At 58.7% G+C, this 17,529-nt stretch overlaps 1 protein-coding gene across 9 annotated transcripts in view; it reads right to left on the bottom strand.

The window, feature by feature from the left end:
• The window catches only part of PTPRS (protein tyrosine phosphatase receptor type S), a 97,151-nt gene that overhangs the window by 28,875 nt on the left and 50,747 nt on the right, over nt 1-17,529 (bottom strand). For 4 of the 9 annotated variants that reach the window (XM_058728334.1, XM_058728336.1, XM_058728340.1 and 1 more), the window contains exons 6-11: nt 17,002-17,019; nt 14,455-14,577; nt 3,841-4,110; nt 1,810-2,391; nt 708-841; nt 323-467 (exon numbers count right to left, since the gene is read on the bottom strand). In XM_058728334.1, coding sequence (XP_058584317.1) covers nt 323-467; nt 708-841; nt 1,810-2,391; nt 3,841-4,110; nt 14,455-14,577; nt 17,002-17,019 — 1,272 coding nt within the window. The remainder of the gene's footprint in view (nt 1-322; nt 468-707; nt 842-1,809; nt 2,392-3,840; nt 4,111-14,454; nt 14,578-17,001; nt 17,020-17,529) is intronic. The other 5 variants (XM_058728335.1, XM_058728337.1, XM_058728338.1 and 2 more) reach the window with 2 other exon arrangements.

Here is a 17,529-nt window from a genome sequence, read left to right as displayed (position 1 = left end):
CTGCCCCTGGCAATGGGGGGCCTGGTCTGGGGGGAAGGGCCATCTGGGGAGGCGTCTGGTCTCTGGGCGCCGGGCTCTCCGGGAACGCCGGGGTGTGGGCGGGGACAGCCTCACACGGCCCTCCAGAGCACCGACCTAGGGGTGAACCTCGTCCCCCAGGGCGACGGACACAGCGGGGCCTGCGGCAACCGCCGGCGCCGCGTGGGGGCGCACGCGCGAGGCCAGGCGCCCCCCCCACCCGCTGCGGCGTCCCGGCCAAGGTCAGCTTGTGCGGGTGGGGGCGGGGCCCCGCAGGGAAGGGCGGGGTCCGCGAGACACCTACTGGACTGGAGCGTGCGCTGTCGCACCACGGAGGTGAAGGCGCCCAGACCCTGCGGAGACCGCGCTGCCAGGCGGAAGGCGTACTCCGTGTTGGGCTTGAGGTCGTCCACCACGAACGCTGTGGCCGGGTCGAAGGTCCTCCCCACCTGGGGGCGGTGGCGGGTGGAGACAAAGAGACAGAGACACGGAGATTGTGAAAGAGACACAAGGCCAGCAGAGACCGAGGAACAGAGACGTCGATGAATCAGAGAGCAGAGCAGAAAGTAGGCAGAGGGAAGGAGGAGGAAGAGGGGCGCAGCGGCATCCACGGAGGCGGGGGGCGAGAGCGGAGGAAGAGCGAGACCCGAGGGCGCCGCGCCCGGCCCTCTCCCGCCGGTGCCCAGTACCTCTCTGCCGTGGTCGCCTTCCCGGAACAGGAGCTCGTATTTGATGATGCTCTCCTGCCGTGGGGGGCTCCATGACAGCCCGATGCTCGTCTCCGACTTGGCCTCCGCCCTGAAGTTCATGGGCTGGCCGGGCACTGCAGGGAGGGGAGAGGGGAGGAGGGGAAACGGGGGGGGGGGGGGGGGGGCGGTGGGTGACTGGGGAAGGGTCCACTCCATAGGGTGCCCAACCCGCCAGGTGTCCCCAGGCTCCCAAAAAGGGCCCCGTGATGCTCAGCACCGCCCCGAAGGAAAGGCCGCTCTCGATCGTGTTCTGGATGCTTCTGGAATGTTCTCCACTGTTACTTCTCTTATTTTCCCAGGAGCTCCCTAACTGACAATTTCAATTTCCCCACAAAAAACCTCAAACACAAAAACAAAACCGAACCAAAAAAACCCTCCTTTTCAAATCAGGCCGGTGCTCTCTTTGCTTCCCCTACGTTAAATGGCAGAGAAATCGTGGGGACGTTTCGAAACACGGCCCCTCGTCCTGTGTCCGCTCTGTAACGGCAGTTCCAATGCTCCCGTCCCTGCACTTGGACAGCTGCTGGGTCTTTCTGGACTCGAGGTCCTGAAACCTGAGCCCGTAAGGAAAGGACCAGAAACCCGCGGACAGCTGGGGCCCCAGACACCTGGATGCCCCACCCCCACCCTGCCCGGTGTGGCCTGGGCGGGCAGGCCGCCGGCCGCTGCCTTTGAGCTCACGCGTTTCCCCTTTACAGTTTCAATCTCTCCGAGGACAACGGAGAACGGTAGTTCTCCAACTCAGACGCGGCCGCCGGGACCTGCCTGGATGTCCGATCACAGCCCCGGGGCCTCGCCAAATCCAACTTCCCGAGAGAAGAGAGAAACGGGGGCTTTCTGGGACGACCTCCTGCTTTGAGACGCCAGCGCGAAAATACCCGGAAAGCACCCCGCGCCGCGGTGAATAAACCAGCTGCGGGCCTCCGGGCAACATCAGCCAGCCAGCTGCGTGCTGCGGGGACACAGGACCCCGGCCCCTAATCCCGCTGTCCCCGCCCCACCCCCACCCCCGCAGAGGCCACGCCTCCCCCAGGCCCCTCACCTCCCTGCTGCGTCTTGACCTGGATGGGGTCCGAGAGGGGCCCGTCGCCCACGGAGGTGAAGGCCAGCACACGCACAGTGTAGGTCTCGTCCTCCAGCAGGCTGCCCACGGTGGTCAGCAGACTGTCATCCACGTTGTGTTTCTGCCAGTTGCCCACGGGGTGCTCAGGCTCCATGGTGTAATAGATCCGGTAGCCCCGGATCAGGCCGTTGGGCTCCACGGGCTCTTCCCACTGGATGATCATCGTGGTGGCGCTCAGCATGCGGGCCTGCACGTTCCGCGGGGCGCTGGCCGGGGCCTGTTCGCCGGTGCGGGTGACCACCGACTCACTGGGGGGCCCCTGGCCGATGGAGTTGACGGCCGACACCCAGATCTCGTACTCCGAGTTGGGGCTCAGGCCCCCGATGCTGTAACGCGTCGTGGTGATGTCCTCCTTGATCTGGTACGGCCCGTCTTGGCTCTTGGATTTATATTCGATGACATAGTAGGACACGGGGTCTGGATTGCCGGAGTCCCACGTGATGGTGATGCTGGTGGCTGTGTTCTCAGTCACCACAGGCGTCCCCGGGGCTTTGGGGAGAGCTGTGGGTGGCAGCCACGGTCACAGGTCAGGCACCCTGGCTGCGGAGCCCGAAGGCCCTCGCTGCGCCTGGACTTCCTCGCCAACGACCCCCGGGCCCGGTGACCCCCGTTCCCACCATCTATAGGAGGGTTCGGCAAACTGTGGCCCGAGGACCAGCAGCTGCTTTTATAAATAAAGTTTTATTAGAATACAGCCGCGCCTACGTATCACAGGCGGCTCCTTTCGCGCGACAGGGGCAGGGCGGGGGGGGGGGGGGGGCTGCAGCAGAGACCACGTGGCCCGTAAAGCTGAAAATGCTGACTTAAAAAAAAAAAAAATTTACTCGAAGAAAAACATTGACTTTTGAAATTGCTGGTGCCCTGTCTCCGTGGTTTACTCTGCTCAGCCATGCTGTCTGTTCCCACAGCACACTTGCTGTTCCCTGTACCTGAAATGCTCCAACCCCAGAGGGCCACACGGCCAGCTGTTTCTCGTTCCTTAAAGCTTCCCGCACCACCCAGGCCACAGGCACCCTCGCCCAGTGCTTAGCAGAGGCCGGAGTTTTGTTCACGATTCTACGCTCCTAGCACCTAGATGATCGTGCCTTTCTCTCCCACTCGTCCCAAGTTCTTACACCACACGGGCCCCAGGAGAGGCTCACTCGCTCAGCAAGATGACCAACAAACCAGCCGATGCTCATGTCTTCCATGGCCCTAGGACAGGGCTTGGCAAACTCCGCCTCCAAAGGGCCACACAGTAACTATTTGAGCTTTGCAGGCCGGGTTGAGCGGACTCAGCTCTGCCGCTGGAGCCGGACAGCTGCCACCGACAAGGCATGGATGACTGGGTGTGGTTATGTGCCAATAAAACTTTATTTATAAAAAACAAGGGGAGGGCCAGATTCAGCCCGCAGGCTGTAGTTTGCTGGCCCCTGTTCTAGAGCTAGAAAACGATTTGGGGGCACCTTCCTCTGAACCTCATCACAAACTTGAGCCATCAGGAGACCCCCGCGGTCCCCTGTCCCAGCTCCAGCTCTCTGAGTCTGCACAGGCTGTTTGCTTTTCTTAGAAACACTCTTCAACTTCTTTGGCTCATTCCTGTTCAACTTTTAATCTTTCTCTGACCTAACTTTTGTGGGGGGCGGGGGGGGGGGTGAGACCCTCGACTCTGGGGGGTCTGAACAGGGCCACACGGTCCCCATCACAGTCTTGATCAACTTGTGTCTGGCTACCTGGGCGTGTCACACGTCGGGGTCTCTGCTCGGCACAAGACCCTGCCTCAGTCCGCGGGGCCGGGCCCAGGATAATGGAAAACCGATAGACGTCCATTCACAAAACAAGCGTCCCCTTCCCAGCCGCGAATGACCAAAGCCGGAATGGTAACTCAAAGGCTCTCTACCTGGACCCCTGACCTGTGCCCGGGGCCCAGGGATGACCTCGGCCTCCCTGTGCCCCGTGGGCCACACTTACATTTCACTGTGATCTGGGCCACAGCCTCGATGACGCCCAGGCTGGACATGGCCACGCACGTGTAGTTGGCCGAGTCCTTGACGTCTGTGAGTTCCAGCACATTCCGCCCCACGGGCATGTCGTCTTCGGGCGTCAGGTCCTCGGCCCCCTGCATCCACTTGACGTACGGCATGGGCGAGCCCACGGCCACGCAGGTGATGTTCACGTTGCCGCCTGGCATGATCTCGTGGCTCATGGGCAAAATGGAGAATCGCGGGGCCACGCGGCGGACTGGGGGTGGGCGGCGGGCGGGTGGGAGCGAGATGCACAGGGTGGGGGGTGGGGAGACGGGATGCAGGGGGGAAAAGAAAGAAAAGCAGGAAGAAAGAAAGAAAGAAAGAAAGAAAGAAGGAAGGAAAGAAAGAAAGAAAAAAAGGAAAAAAAAAGCGGAAAACAATTTAAATATAAACAAGGCTGTTCCCTTCCCCCCAGCTGAAGTTGTTTTTTTTTTTTCTTCCAAATGAAAAGAAAAGAAAAAAACCAAATTAAAAAAGCAAATTCCAACACAAAGAAACCAAAAACTTCAAAGGAAGGTACTCCACAAACAATATATAGAGAGATATATCGATATATAATAAAAGAGACACAAAGCATTATTCCATAGCAACAGGGTTTCAGAGACCAGAGTGGCTGGTCACAGCACAGTTACGAACACAAAAATTTATCAGCTGTTTCTCATCTTTGCTGACAGACGTGGCTTCGGGGAGCAGCCCCTCCACCCGCTCCCCCAAGCGGGGAGCTGCGGAACATTCGGGCTGCAGGTGGCGGGGGCTCTGAGGACGTCGGGGAGCAGGGGGGTCACGGGAACCAGCGGTGCTGGAAGGCAGAGGGGGCCGGGACCTCGGCCCCCCACCCTCGTCCCCTCCGGTGACTCGGGGGCCCTGCCCACTTCCCGGGGGGGGGGCCCTCAAGGAAAAGATGAGAAACTCTAATGAAATTTTTGTGGTTTTGGGGTATAGAAACCCTTCTAAAAGCTTCTGTCGGATCTGACAAGTTTCCATTGATAGATGCAGCTCTCAGAATCACAAACAGCATGCAAAATAGGTTGGTTGAGAGAAGGACAGAGAGAGAGAGAGGAAGAGAGAGAGAGAGAGAGAGAGAGAGAGGGAGAGAAAGAGAGAGGCAGAAGGAGGGACAGAGAGGTGATGCAAGGAAGAAGCCTGGTTTCAGGGGCCTTCGGTGCACATTCGTGGGTGCCAGAGACGAGAGACAGGAGACACGGGAGAGACAGAACAGGAAGAGAGAGGCCCAGAGAGAGGGGGGCAGAGACAGAGGAGGAGGGAGGAGGGGGCCCACTGCAATCTGCATATTAATTCTAGCGGATGTGACCCAATGTGACATGTCACATTGTCACATCACAGCCCTGGCAGAATAGGATATTAATAATAATAATAATAATAATAATAATAATAATAATAAAACGAGGGAATGAGCTTGAACGTTGAGAAAACAGGGACATGTTCTGTGCGTTTCTCAGCGGGGAAGCGGGTGCAGCCTTCTGTCCCAACCTCGCGGACCGTGAAGGCGGCAGGAAGCATTTCGGGGGCTCCATTTTCGGAAGTTGGACGGGTTTCGGGGTGGGGGCGGGGGCGGGGCGCGGATGCTAGCGGGACGCCTGAACTTCCAGAAAGGCGTGGCTGCTCCCCAGGAGCCGTGTAACTAACTGCAGCCCGAAGGACTTGGGCTGACCCAGCAGATGGTTCGAGCCAGGAAGAGGCCGTCCCTGGCTAAGAATCGCGGGACCTCCAGCCACGCGGGTGGCTCCCCAGCTTCGGGTAGGTCAAGGGGTCTCGTCTCGCACTAGAGAGAGGACAGACTGGAGGCTCGACAAGGCCACACGGGGGGGCCACGAAGTGACGTGTGGCACCCTGCCCCGCCTGATGTCACCTGCCGTCGGCAGGGGGTGGCTGGCAGGGGCCTGACTTGCCCTAACAGAGGAGGGGGCTCCGGGGGGAACCGGTTCCCGCTCTTCCAGCCCGGGGTTCCGAGCTGGAAGTCCCAACCCTTGCTCCCTGAATCCGGATGGAGGCAAAGAGGAGGCGGGAGCTCCGTGGGGGTGGGAGGCAGAGCAAAGCAGCGGCAGCCCTTCGGAAAAGGAAGCCCCACGAAAAGTCCAGTGTCACGTTGGAGACAGAATGGAGGCCGTAGAAGGTATCGCTGGAGGGGGGGGGAGTGGGGGGTACGGGTGGGGGGAGACAGAGGGGCCATGCAGACGGACTGGGGGTGAGGGGCGGGGTGCTGAGATGGGGGGGCGGCTTTCTGGCAGGGCTCGGTGGAGGGTGGGGGTGGGGGCAGTCAGGGGAGAACGGGGTCTGGCCAGCCAGCGGACGCGGTCCAGGCCAGCCGCCGGCATCCACAGCGAGGCACGAGCGGGATGCCCGACGCTGCGTTGTCATGGAAACAGAACATGATGGGGGATGAGTGTGGGGAGCTAATTAATCAAGGACAGAAAACGGCATCGACGTCCAAAGCAAAACCAGGAGAAACAAATGAAAGAACAAAGCGGAAAAAAGGAAAAAAAAAAAAAAAACCAAAAAACTCAAAAAACGTCAAAAAAACCAAAAACAAAACCCAACCGAACAACAACAAAAAATCCCCTCGGAAACACAACCCCCAGAAGCAAGAAGGAAAAAAGAAAAAAAAAAAAAAAAAGAACAAAACAAAAACAAAAACACATGGAATGAGTGTGGGGCTGAAAATCGGGGTCTGAAAGGGAGGAGGGCTGTGGCTTTCCCAGGGAGGTGCCCCCCCGCCCCCAGCAGAACACAGGGTCTGGCCTGCCCGCCCAGCACCCAGGAGCCCCGGCTGAGGGTTCGAGGTGGCCACGGAGGTGAGATCCTCGCAGAGAAAGAACCTTCGGGGCAAACCAACCCAGCCCCACTTCTCGGGGACACCCTGGCCCTGGTCAGGGCTCAACGAACAGCCCTGATCACAGACTCGCTGACCACACAGCAAGGCAATTCCTCACGACCTCAGAACCTCCCAGAAAACCTCTCCAGGCGGAGGTGGGAGACGGTGACGTGGGTGAAAAAGCCCTGTGGTCTTGGGAAGGCCCCTCAACCTCCCAGAGCCTCGGTTTCTCCACCCATGAAATGGGGGCAATTGGGGACATGCTGAGAAGGCCATGAAGTTGACTGAGGCGTACCCCAGCACACAGAAGGTACTCAGCCTGGGCGAGGGGCCTGCGAAGATCCCTTCCGGCCTTCCAGGGTGGGGGGTGGGGCAGGGAGGTCAACTAGATGCTCCACCTCAACAGGGTTTGGGATGGATTAGTTAAAAAGGAAACAGAATTTCTATCGAATGCCCATCTCATTTTATCCCTTCCAACTTTGTGTGGCAGATGAGACGAGGGACTGGAGGCTCAGAGAAGTGACAGGGCTAGCTGGAGGGCGCAAAGGAACTGGTGGGACCAGAGCTCCAAGCCAGGTATGCCTGGACCCTGCCTCTCAGGTAAAGCGGGTCTTGTCTCACCATGGCTAAGTGGTAAGACTTGCAGCCAGGTAGGTGTCTCTTCTTGGCACCTGGCTCTTTCAACTCATGTCTTTCCCTTCCGGGGGGGCAGCAAAGAGGGCAAAAGTACCTCATCACCTATATAGTCCAATCAAGTGAATAGTAACCAGTGGCCACCAGTTGAATACTACCCAGCAGCCATCATAATAAACATCCAGAAGCCATTAGTAAGACGCCCATATTGAAAGGGATTATGAGAACGTCAGAGGGAGGAAGAGCCAGCTTTATGATTTAAAGGTTAAATATGAGCCAAATTTATCCCCGTGTAAGGCTCAATATCTTGCCCCAAAGACCCCATACACATCTCAACTTATCTTAAAATATCTCCCCGTGGGGAACCTTGGAAGGTACCTCTGACGTTTTTCAAAAGCACGGACAAAGCATGCTATCTCCAATATGTAAAAGACCTGCTGTACGAGTCGTTCGTGGTAAGTCAGTCCATGCGGAAGGGCACTGGTCAGCAGTAGTCACGTCAGTGCTCACGATCCCGCACATGGCCAGCAGCCATCAGTTAAGTGGATCTGCCAAGATGCTATAAAGGCTGACGGCTGAGAACCTTTGCCTACGTGCTTTCTCATCTACCTCGTCTGCTTCTGAGGGTGTGCTGTGTAGGAAGAGGGCTGGTTTGCCACGAGTTTGGGGAGGATCGTGCCCACTGGCACTAGGTGGCTCAGAACCCCCGGGGGGGGGGGGGCCTCAGTAGGCCTCTGGGCAACCTCCCAGCCAGCAAGGGCGGGGTGGCTGACACTGTGTTCTGCCCAGTTTGGTGCGGACACCCACCCACGACATCTTTCCACCCCTGGCTGCGAGCTTGAGGTGCGGGTTAGAAAGTAACGTGGGTGCAGAGCCCACAGGACGGAGTGGCCCCGCGGGACCCCCGCCCCCAATTACCGACCTGAATGGAGGGTCCAGGCAGGTTATAAGGGGACCACACCAGCCTTGGTCCTCAGCATGCTCCAGCTGGCTCTCGTTTCCAGCTCTTCTCGTCACCGAGTAGCCGGGGGTCCCAGCGGGGGGGACCCGCATGGGTGAGGGGGTCAGGAGGGTGGGCGGTGGGGGGGTGGCGGGTTGGGGGGGGGTGGGTCGCTTCAAACCCCGATTCACATGGAAAAACAACTCAAAAACCGTCAAAGCAACCGGGAGACGACCCCTCCCCCAGGCAGGAAGAGGCAGAAACTCAAAAACCAAAAGGGGGTGGGGGTGGGTTCAGGGGAGGTGGGGGTGGGGAGGGGTGAGGGAAAACTCAAAAGTGAGGTGATCTGGTTGCAGCACTAGGTAGGGAACTCAACAGTGTCAGACATCTCAACGATTCGGCAAGCCGCAGCTCCAAGGGGGGGTGGGGGTGGGGGGGGGAGAGCTCTGCCTGGCATTTTGGGGTCAGAGAAGCCACCGGGTTACTCCTCCAGACTCCAAAATGAGGGCGCGGGTGGGGAGGGTGGGGGGAGAGATGCCAAGAAGTTTTGCAGCCTCCACGGGTTTACTGAAGCTTAGATTACACCTGTCCGGGGAAGGGAGGGGGGTCCGAGTCTCATCGAGTCCAAAGCCGTTTCTCAGCCCCTCCACGGAACCCCAGCCTGTGGCCCGGGGAGCGGGGGTGCTGCCCCGTGGCCTGCCTTGGGCGTCTTTCTGCTCCTGCCCCCTTTGCACAATCCTGCCTCCTCCCTCCCACCGCCAGCTCCCTCCGCCATCGAGATAGCGTGCAAGGCCCGGAGGGACCTGGCTGGACCCCGGCCCACGGGCTGACCAGCGGCCTCGGCAAGTTGTTAAGCATTTTCAGCTGGATGTTTTGCTGTACTGCAGACATTGATTTTCCTTTTTTTGGTGCCCTCTCTCTCTCTCTGTCCCCACTTTTTTTTTGTTTGTTTGTTTGGTTCTAGCAGAAAATGGGTTGACATCTTGCCAATTGAATGACTTCCTTGCCACCCCTCGCTGCGACCGCCAGAGACGCAGGGCTTTCCAGACGACAAGGTGTAATCTAATATTCCCCTCACTTCCCCCCCCCCCGCCCCCCAACCGCCCAAACAGAGGAAACAGCGATGCAAAGGGTGTGAGGCAGGCAGCAGGCGAGAGGTTCGAGAGCTCAGTGTTCCTGCGGAACGCCCCCTCCCTGCCGCCCGCCAAGCCCAAACAGAGGAAGCCTGCCTCCCCACCCTGGCGCCCCCTCTCCCCTGGGGATGAGGGTAGGATGAGAAGGGCTGGTCCTGTCGGGGTCAGGTCAGGGGCCTCGGGGGCAGGGTCGGGGGAGGCACGGCCAGGCGTGATCAGCAGGGACCAGGAAGCTCAACAACACGCCCCAACGGGAATGATCTTCCCCCAGAGGGCTCTCCCCGCAAGCTCTCACGACACCAGGAGGGTGGCACACCATTTAACTGGGCCCCGTGCACCGTGGGTTCGATGAATCTATGTTGTTGGGACCAAGTGCTACAGCCGCCACCTTCAGCCACTGAGCGATCCCTTGAAGCCTGATGTTAAAGAGACAAGCAAGAAAATTCACAGCCAGAGGGAATGTCATCTGATCACCTCGCCGCCTTGTCGAAAACCTAAGCTGCGGCTCTCCCTAGGGGGCTTCTGGAAGGGGCACGCTGGCTGTATGAAAAAAAGAAAAGGCGGGGGCTCGGTCAGGATTTGGGCCTTTGTATCTCAGAGATCCATTTCAAGAGGAGAAGGACGTGGTCTGAACGTCCCGCCCCCGGAACCACCGAGGGTCAGCAGAAGCGGGCTAACTAGGAACGGGAGTTAGGCCTGGGGGGGGACAGAATCCTTGCAGCTAGCTCTGCACTGGCAACAATGTAAAGGGAAAGGCACCGGTGAAAAATGACATCTGAGCACATGAACTGGCTTCTGCCCTACAAGTCGTTTCAAAGCGGTTTACCACGGCCGTCTTACCCAAACAGCGGCTCTGTGAAGTAAGTACCTGGTGGGGCAAGTGGGGTCCCCAAGGAAGGAAAGGGACTTGCTCAGATCGCACTCGAGCATTTAATTAGCTCAATGGACTCTTCTGCCAACTACCGTGCGAGCCGGTGCAGGAAGGATCCTTCCGGTTCAGATCAATGGGACCCCAAGCGATCAGGTGACTGTGACTGGCCCGAGGTCACACAGTCAGGGAGGGGCAGAGGCAGGCTTCGAATCCAGGCTGGCCGGAGCCCAAGACCCTCTGCCGCCCCTCGGTTTGAATTCACTGGGACCCAGGTTTGGCGGAGGCGCTGGGAGACCCGCTCCTCTGAGGGTCGGCCGGGTAGCTCTCGCACTGGGTTAAAAAGGAGACAGGAGAAACGAATCTCCTCTCACTGCATCTGAGGTCCTCTGGCCAACTTGGCCGTGGACTTCACAGTAAGTGAGAGTTTAGGGAAGGAAGGGGAGGGACAAGAGGGGAAAAACCGGTGACCCCAACAGGCTGGCCTCTTCTCTCAACTTCCACTTATGTTGTTGGGTAGGCAGCTGGGGGTGGGGGGGGGCAGGGGCTAGAAATCTAAATCGAGTTTTTATTTGGGGCTGGAGTAGCGCTCTCAAGGGCTTGCCTTTCTTTAGGGAGGGAGCAGACAGGAGTGTGCATCTCTGAAGGTTTGCAGGAGTGAGAGAGACTGGGGGAGGCAGAGACAGAGAGAGAGAGAAAGAGAGAGAGAGAAAGAGAGAGAGGGAGATGCAGGCAGTGGGAGAGCAGGGGAGGCAGAGGGGGAGGGGGAGAGGCTATGTCCAAAGTTCCCCTGGGATTCTCCAGAATTCCACAGTTCTGATGCTCAGGTACTCAGAAAGTGACCGTGCTGTGTTGCTGGACAAGACGTCTGTGACTGGGCCCAGAGCCCGGGGGGGAGGGGGGGGGGAGGTGTGGAGGAAGCGGCCAACACCGCCTGGGAGGCGGAGGCATAGCACTGAAGGCGGGGGATAAGCGGCCAAGTATTTCTTCCAAAGTCGGTCACGCTACACTTGCCGGCAGGCAGTTTTGTACTCGTGCCCAGCCAGGATGGGAACGTCATCACACAGCTGCCATTCTGAGCGCTGCCTACGTGCCAAGCGCGCATCGCTTCGGGAGAACGCTCCAGTTTAAGGTAGCCACTCCTCACATTTGGACTGCCGCCACGTGGATCTGAAAATGCTGGCTGCCCATTTAGCTGTGCTTCAAATGCCTGCCTTCTGGGTTGTCTGGGAGAGCGGGGAGGTGGGCTCACGCCGAGGCAGAAAGACGGGAACGTGCCTGCTTCAGCCCCCTTCCGACATGGCTGCGGTGTGGGGCTGAGGGCGCCAGCTCTGGGTAAAAGGGGGCTGTCCAGCGAGGGCGGGCAAGCTGGGCTGCTCTCCTCACGCACCCCCAGCATCTGTCTATTATGCCACCTCCCTTGTGCCCCTTGAGCCCGGGCGGTCACTTTCTGCCCCAGCATCCCAGCTGTGGGACCCCGACCCGCCCTCCTGGATGGTAGCTGGGACAGGAACACTGGCTTTTAAATCACAATGCGTTTGGGGAACAACCACAGAACAGCTCAGCCCAAGAAACCGAAACCAAAGAGCACGGAAACACGAGACAGAACCAAAGACGAAACGCTTCGGGGGAAGAAGGGGACAGGGCGAACGGGGATGGGAGGGGGAAAAAAAAACGAACGGATCGGTTTTTTCCCCCCCAAGAACAAAACAAAACCCAAATCATAGTAATAATACTTAAATAAAAGGAAAGAAAGAAAATACGAAGAAAACCAAAGGAGAAAAAAAACAGAACGGGAGACGAGAAACACTCCAACAGAAGGCGCTGGGAATTCACCAAACCGACAAGAGTGGCATGCAGAGAAATTTTTACATTCTCCCAGCATGCATCAGGCCCAAGTTACCATGACGACGAGGGGTGCAAAAAACTTAGCAACAACATTACCAACGGATGCATAGAGGCGACCACAATGCAAGCATCGCATGTGTGCGGCCGGCCCTAGGCCGGGCTGGGCGCGGCTGAGATTTTCGTGTCTTTCTGGGTTTTTGCTCTCGCTTGGCGGTTTTTTTGTTTTGTTTTGTTTTGTTTTGTTTTGTTTTGTCCGCTTTGCGCTTACGATTCGTTACTCCGTCTTTTTCGTTTTGTCTGTGTGTTTCCGTGTGCGTGTCTGTGTGTGCGCGCGCGCGGGTGCGTGTCTGTGTGCGTTTCGTGTGTGTGCGTGTCACGCTCGGAATGTAAAAATGTGGGTAAAGAAAGTAAAAAAGAAAAAAACACACCAACCTTCTCGAAGCTCTGAGGGATGTAAAGGGGGTTTGATGCAGAACACAATGACATGGGGAGGAGAGAAAAAATAGGGGAGATACAGAGAGTAAAAAGAGGACTTCTCAAGGCTAAAAGCTGCACGTTTGTTGTTTTTTCTTTAAACCAAAAAGAAAAATTAAAATTAAAAAATAAAAAAGAACAGCAATGAGACCTTTTTTCCTTTGCTCCATATATAAGATCTACATTTGTCCTCCACGATTCTCTTTTTCTTTTTCTTTTTTTTTTTTTTTTTAATTCAATTGGGGAGCGTCTGAGACCCAGGCAGAGATTGGGAGGCTGGACCCCCAAAAGATCGGAGGCTCATGCTGGGGACCCCACCTCCAGGGGGCTGAGGACGCGGGGGTCCCCCTCCCTCATCGCACCCTCGCTAGAAGCCGCCCCCCCCCGCCCCCCCCAGCCCCGCCCCATGCCTGTCGTCCACGCTGTCCTTAAATGCTGCCAGACTTACAAACCCCCATCCCAGGTGTTTGCAGAGAAATAAGCAGGTTAGACGAAGACCAGTCAGTTGGAGTCGTGGACGCGCCATACAACTCACCAGAGGTGCCGTGGCAGAGTGGGTCGGTGGGTCCCTGCCCACCCTCGCGCCCACGGCCCCGCTCCCGCCCCCCGCGCGGCCTCCTCCTCGGGGACAAGACGTAAACCCCCAGGTGCATAACCAAGGAGCTGCTTCGGGGCCAGTGGGGGGGCTGTGCCCGATGGGGACCAAGGTGGGGGGGAGGGGGGGGAGCACCCAGCCTCCCGGCTGGAGAACGCCGGGCGCTTGGTGCCTCAATCGGGGGAAACCGAGGCCCGGAGAGGTGTGGGCGCGGCCACGCCTGCAGAGCCAATCGGGGCCGCCCCCGGGGTTTGAACCGGGGGCCCTGTTTGCCGGCAGAAGCGGCTGTTTCTAGAAACCACGGATCGGATCAGAAACAGCCACCGGGAGGCGGGAAAGGGAGGACGGCAAACGGTGGAGGAGGAAGCGGATTAAAATTTCTGGAAGAACGGAAGAGAACCAGCGCGGGGATAAGAGGAGGGGCGGACGACAGAGGCCCCCGGGGACAAGGGGAGCACTCCCCCCCACCCTGGCGCCTCTGAGGGCACCCCAAGGGGCCCAGGAGGAAGTCCGCGCGCGGCCTCCTTGGGGGGGGGCGGGGCGTGCCGTGCCTGCCGTGGCCCTGGCCTTGGCCTCGCTCGGGCAGAAACGCGTCCTTCCCCGGGGCAACTAGGGGACAGAAGGGCACCAGGCTCTGCGACGGCCGCAGGTGCGGGGACAGGCGAGGGGGCGGGGCCTCAGAGACCCCTCCCCGGCTCTCGGATGGAGGGCGCTGGGGAGGGGGGGGGCGCGGGGAGGGCGGGGTGTGAAGGGGGGGCTACGAGAGGCCACGGAGTCTGGAGAAGCAAAGCAAAGCACACAGCAGAGGGCAGGCACGATACACCACAGAAGCCGACTCGGGTGGGCGGGCAGGCGGGCGGGGCGGGGCAGAGGCCTCCAGGCTCCCCTGGCCCCGTGGGCCCGAGACCGACCCCCCGGCCCTGCCCCGTTCCCTCCTGCCTCCCCACCAGGTCCTGCCGCCCACGGGGTGTGCGTCACCGGCACAGGGGTGGGGTGGGGGGTTTCGCTGCCCGCCCCCCCCCCCCCCCCCCCGTCTGACAGGTAAGGAAACTGAGGCCCAGAGAGGGATGCCCCCCTCACCCGAGGTCCTGCCGTGACCAGGGGGTACAGCGGTGGTGGTGGGGGCGGGGGCCCTCCTGCTCGGGTCTGCAGGGAACAGGGGAGCCCGGAGGCTGTGAGCCCAAGGAGGGAAGGGGAACAGGACAGGACGGGTCCCTGCCTTCGACCTGGAAACGGCGTTCCCTACCTCGCACGTAGAGGTTGGCGGGTGAGGAGTAGCGCACGCCAGCGCTGTTGGTGGCCACGCACTCGTATTTGCCTTGGTCCGTCTCCTCACTGCTCTCGATCTGCAGGGCCCCTGCGGGGAGAGGGGAGAAAGCCCGGCCAGTCAGGGCAGGCCCGGGCCTGGGCTGGGCGGGCCGTCCCAGAGCCCCCGTCCGGCCCGTCTCTCGGTCTGTCTGGGCCAGAGAGGCAGACAAAAGACAGGAGTTAGCCTAGAAACCCTGGGGGGGGGGGGGGCCTCACCTGGCTCATCTCCCCCCACCCGGAGCCTAGCCCAACACCAGCCTGAACACACTGCGTTCTCCTGCAAACCTCCCCTTCTGTGAAAGCGGGCGGACGCGGGGCAGCGACCGCCCCGTCGCACTACAGAGCCGGGGAGGTCCGGGTCACGGAGGTGTCTTTGCAAAAGCGCGGAGTGAGGCGCTCCAGGCAGAGGGTGGGGGAGACTGAGCTGGCGTTCACAACCCACAGCAGTCGTCTGAAAGACCCTGGGGCCGAAGGGGTGGCCACAGGATATGTGCAAGTTCGGGAAGCTGCTGCGCCCATGAGTAAACGAACATAGGTCTGGGTTCCTCCAGTGTGTTTGAAACGGCAGGTCCCAAAGCCTGCGGCGCCCATAAACACAGACAAGGCTGCACTTCTTTAAGACTCAGTGGACTTTTAGGACTGGGTTGCCTCTCGCGTCAGCTAAGGGAAAGGATGTTGAGACTGATACACATCAAGTATGTTTGAAATCAGAAAGCCTCACTCAAAAGCCTCCCGTCCCCGAAACTAATTAAAAAGGAGCTTGAATCTTCCCCGCGGTTGGATTCCCCTAAATAAACCTCAGGAAGCCTGAATTCACCCGCCTGTTGTAAAACCGACAGGCCTGGATTCAGGACCCTGGTGCTGATGGGTAATGAAGCGAACTTCCTCAAGTGTGTTTGCATTTACGGTCCCAGACCCATGGCCGTCGTACGTGTGGGCTAGAACGGGAAACCTTTCAAGTGTCTGAAATCAGAGGTCTGAATGAAAAACCTAATGCCCACCAACTGAGGCTTGCAACGCCACACGTGTGTTTGAAAATCGCCAGCCAGGATCAAAGAATCTGTTGGTTGTGAGTGAATAAAAGTTTAAAGAAGAAGCCAATTCTCAAGCATATTGAACATCACAGGCCCAAACTAAAGGTCTTGATGCCTATGAATGTACGAAAATGCGGCTGATTTCCCCTATGTTTGAAACCACAGGCCCAGATCAAACACCTAGCTCCCCGTCAATATATAAAAATGAACGCCAACTGCTCAGGAATATACGAAAGCCCGGGCCTCGATCAAACACTACAGTGCCCATGAGTAAATGAGAATGAGGCTAACGTTTCCCCCAAGGATATCTGAAAACCCAAGTCTGGAACAAATGCTCATTGTCACAAGTAAATGAAGTTGCCCTAACATCTTTACGTTTAAAACCGCAGACCTCAGTTAAAATAGCTGAACGCCCAGGAGTAAATAAGAACGAGGCAAAGGTTTCCACAAGTATGTTTGAAATCAGAGGCCTGGATCAAAGTTTCCGTTTTCATAACTAAACAAAACTGAGTGAACAGCTCTACGTGTGCCTGAATCACAGGCCTGGACCCAAACGCTTCTTGGCCACGAGTGAATGAATGTAAGGCGAAAGAGTTATCTCCGGGTGCGTCTGGATCACAGGCATCAGCGTCCTTGGCACCAAAGAGTCCAAAAATCCAGTCCAAGCTCCCCCAGAAGACCCCTCCGCCCAACTGTGTTCGTGGTTGTCTCACGGAAATGATGCGTGCCCACAAATCAGGACCCCAGATTAGTTTCTTTGGGCGCTGTGGATACAGAATCTTCTCCCGTTTCACACTTCCTACTTTCCCCCCCAACCTCAAGCCTCTGGGGAGGCAGGCAGGCAGGTTACTGTGCAGGCCCAGAGAGGGCAGGGAGCCTACTCTAGGTCACACAGCATTTCGTGGCAAAGCGAGGACCAGACACTGACGCTTCCCTAGGGCTCCGACCCAGGCCCATTCTAGTCCGTTCTAGCCAGCACTTGGGGGTGGGGTGGGGGGCCTTTGAGACTGACGGTCTCTCTGCTCCCTCGGGCTGGACCCTCCGCTCAGAAGGAGCTGTGGAGCCAGAAGGCCCCCTCTGCGTGCTCGTTTTAGAGAAGGGAAGACTGAGGCTGAAGACAGACGAGGTCTGTGTACAGAGCAGCGATAAGAAACTGGCCCCCAGAGCTCTGGGGGAGGACACGGGAGGCACGGCCCCTTCCTGAGGAGACAGCCCCTTCCCTGCAGCCAGGTGGCCTGGAGGGGCCTCCGTGGCCACACTCGGCCCCACAGCCACACACAGTGACACAGACACAGAGACTGGACAGACACTGGGCGGGGCGGCAAGGGGTAGATACGTGGGAGGGGCCTGGGAGCAGCCCCCCCGCGGAGCCTGAGGGGCTGGGTGGGCAGCGAGAGAGCGCGTGAGTGGGTGGAGGGGGTAAGGAAAGAGCCTCTTACCTCGGATCGGAGTGCTTTCTGTAAGGGAAGCAGAGAGAGTCAGGTGAATTTCAGAAGGTGGTCCTCGGGGGCCGGGGGGCCCCAGGGAGGCCAGGCGGGGGCCACAAGCCAGGCCTGTCCACTCTGCCCCCAGGGGCGTGGGGGACTGAGCCAGCCCTGAGCCTCTGGACCCTGCAGGCCTTGCCAAGAAGTCGAGGCCAGGCTCCTAGGAGCAGAGCTGGATCTGAGGGCTTGTCAGTCAGGAAGACTTCCTGTAGGAGGTGGAAATCTCCTGAGTCTAGAAACCCCTCTAGACTGGTATTAGGGCTGGAGTCCCTACGGCCCAGGGAGGTCTACGGCCCGGCCTGGGCCCGCTGGCTGCCTTCCTTCTGGGCTCAGGCAGGGAGGTCACAGACCTCCCTTCCTTCTTTCCTTCTCAAGAGGGACAGGGAGCGAGGGGGGACTTGGGAATCTTGTTAGCGACAGGGGGAGAGGGGTTAGTGCCCCAGGGCTGGGCGTTAATAGAGCAAAGGGAAGGCATTTCAGACA

Source organism: Neofelis nebulosa, chromosome 4 (genome assembly GCF_028018385.1).
Source record: "Neofelis nebulosa isolate mNeoNeb1 chromosome 4, mNeoNeb1.pri, whole genome shotgun sequence".
NCBI classification, from domain to species: Eukaryota; Metazoa; Chordata; class Mammalia; order Carnivora; family Felidae; genus Neofelis; species Neofelis nebulosa.
This window is presented reverse-complemented; position numbering and strand designations above follow the sequence as displayed.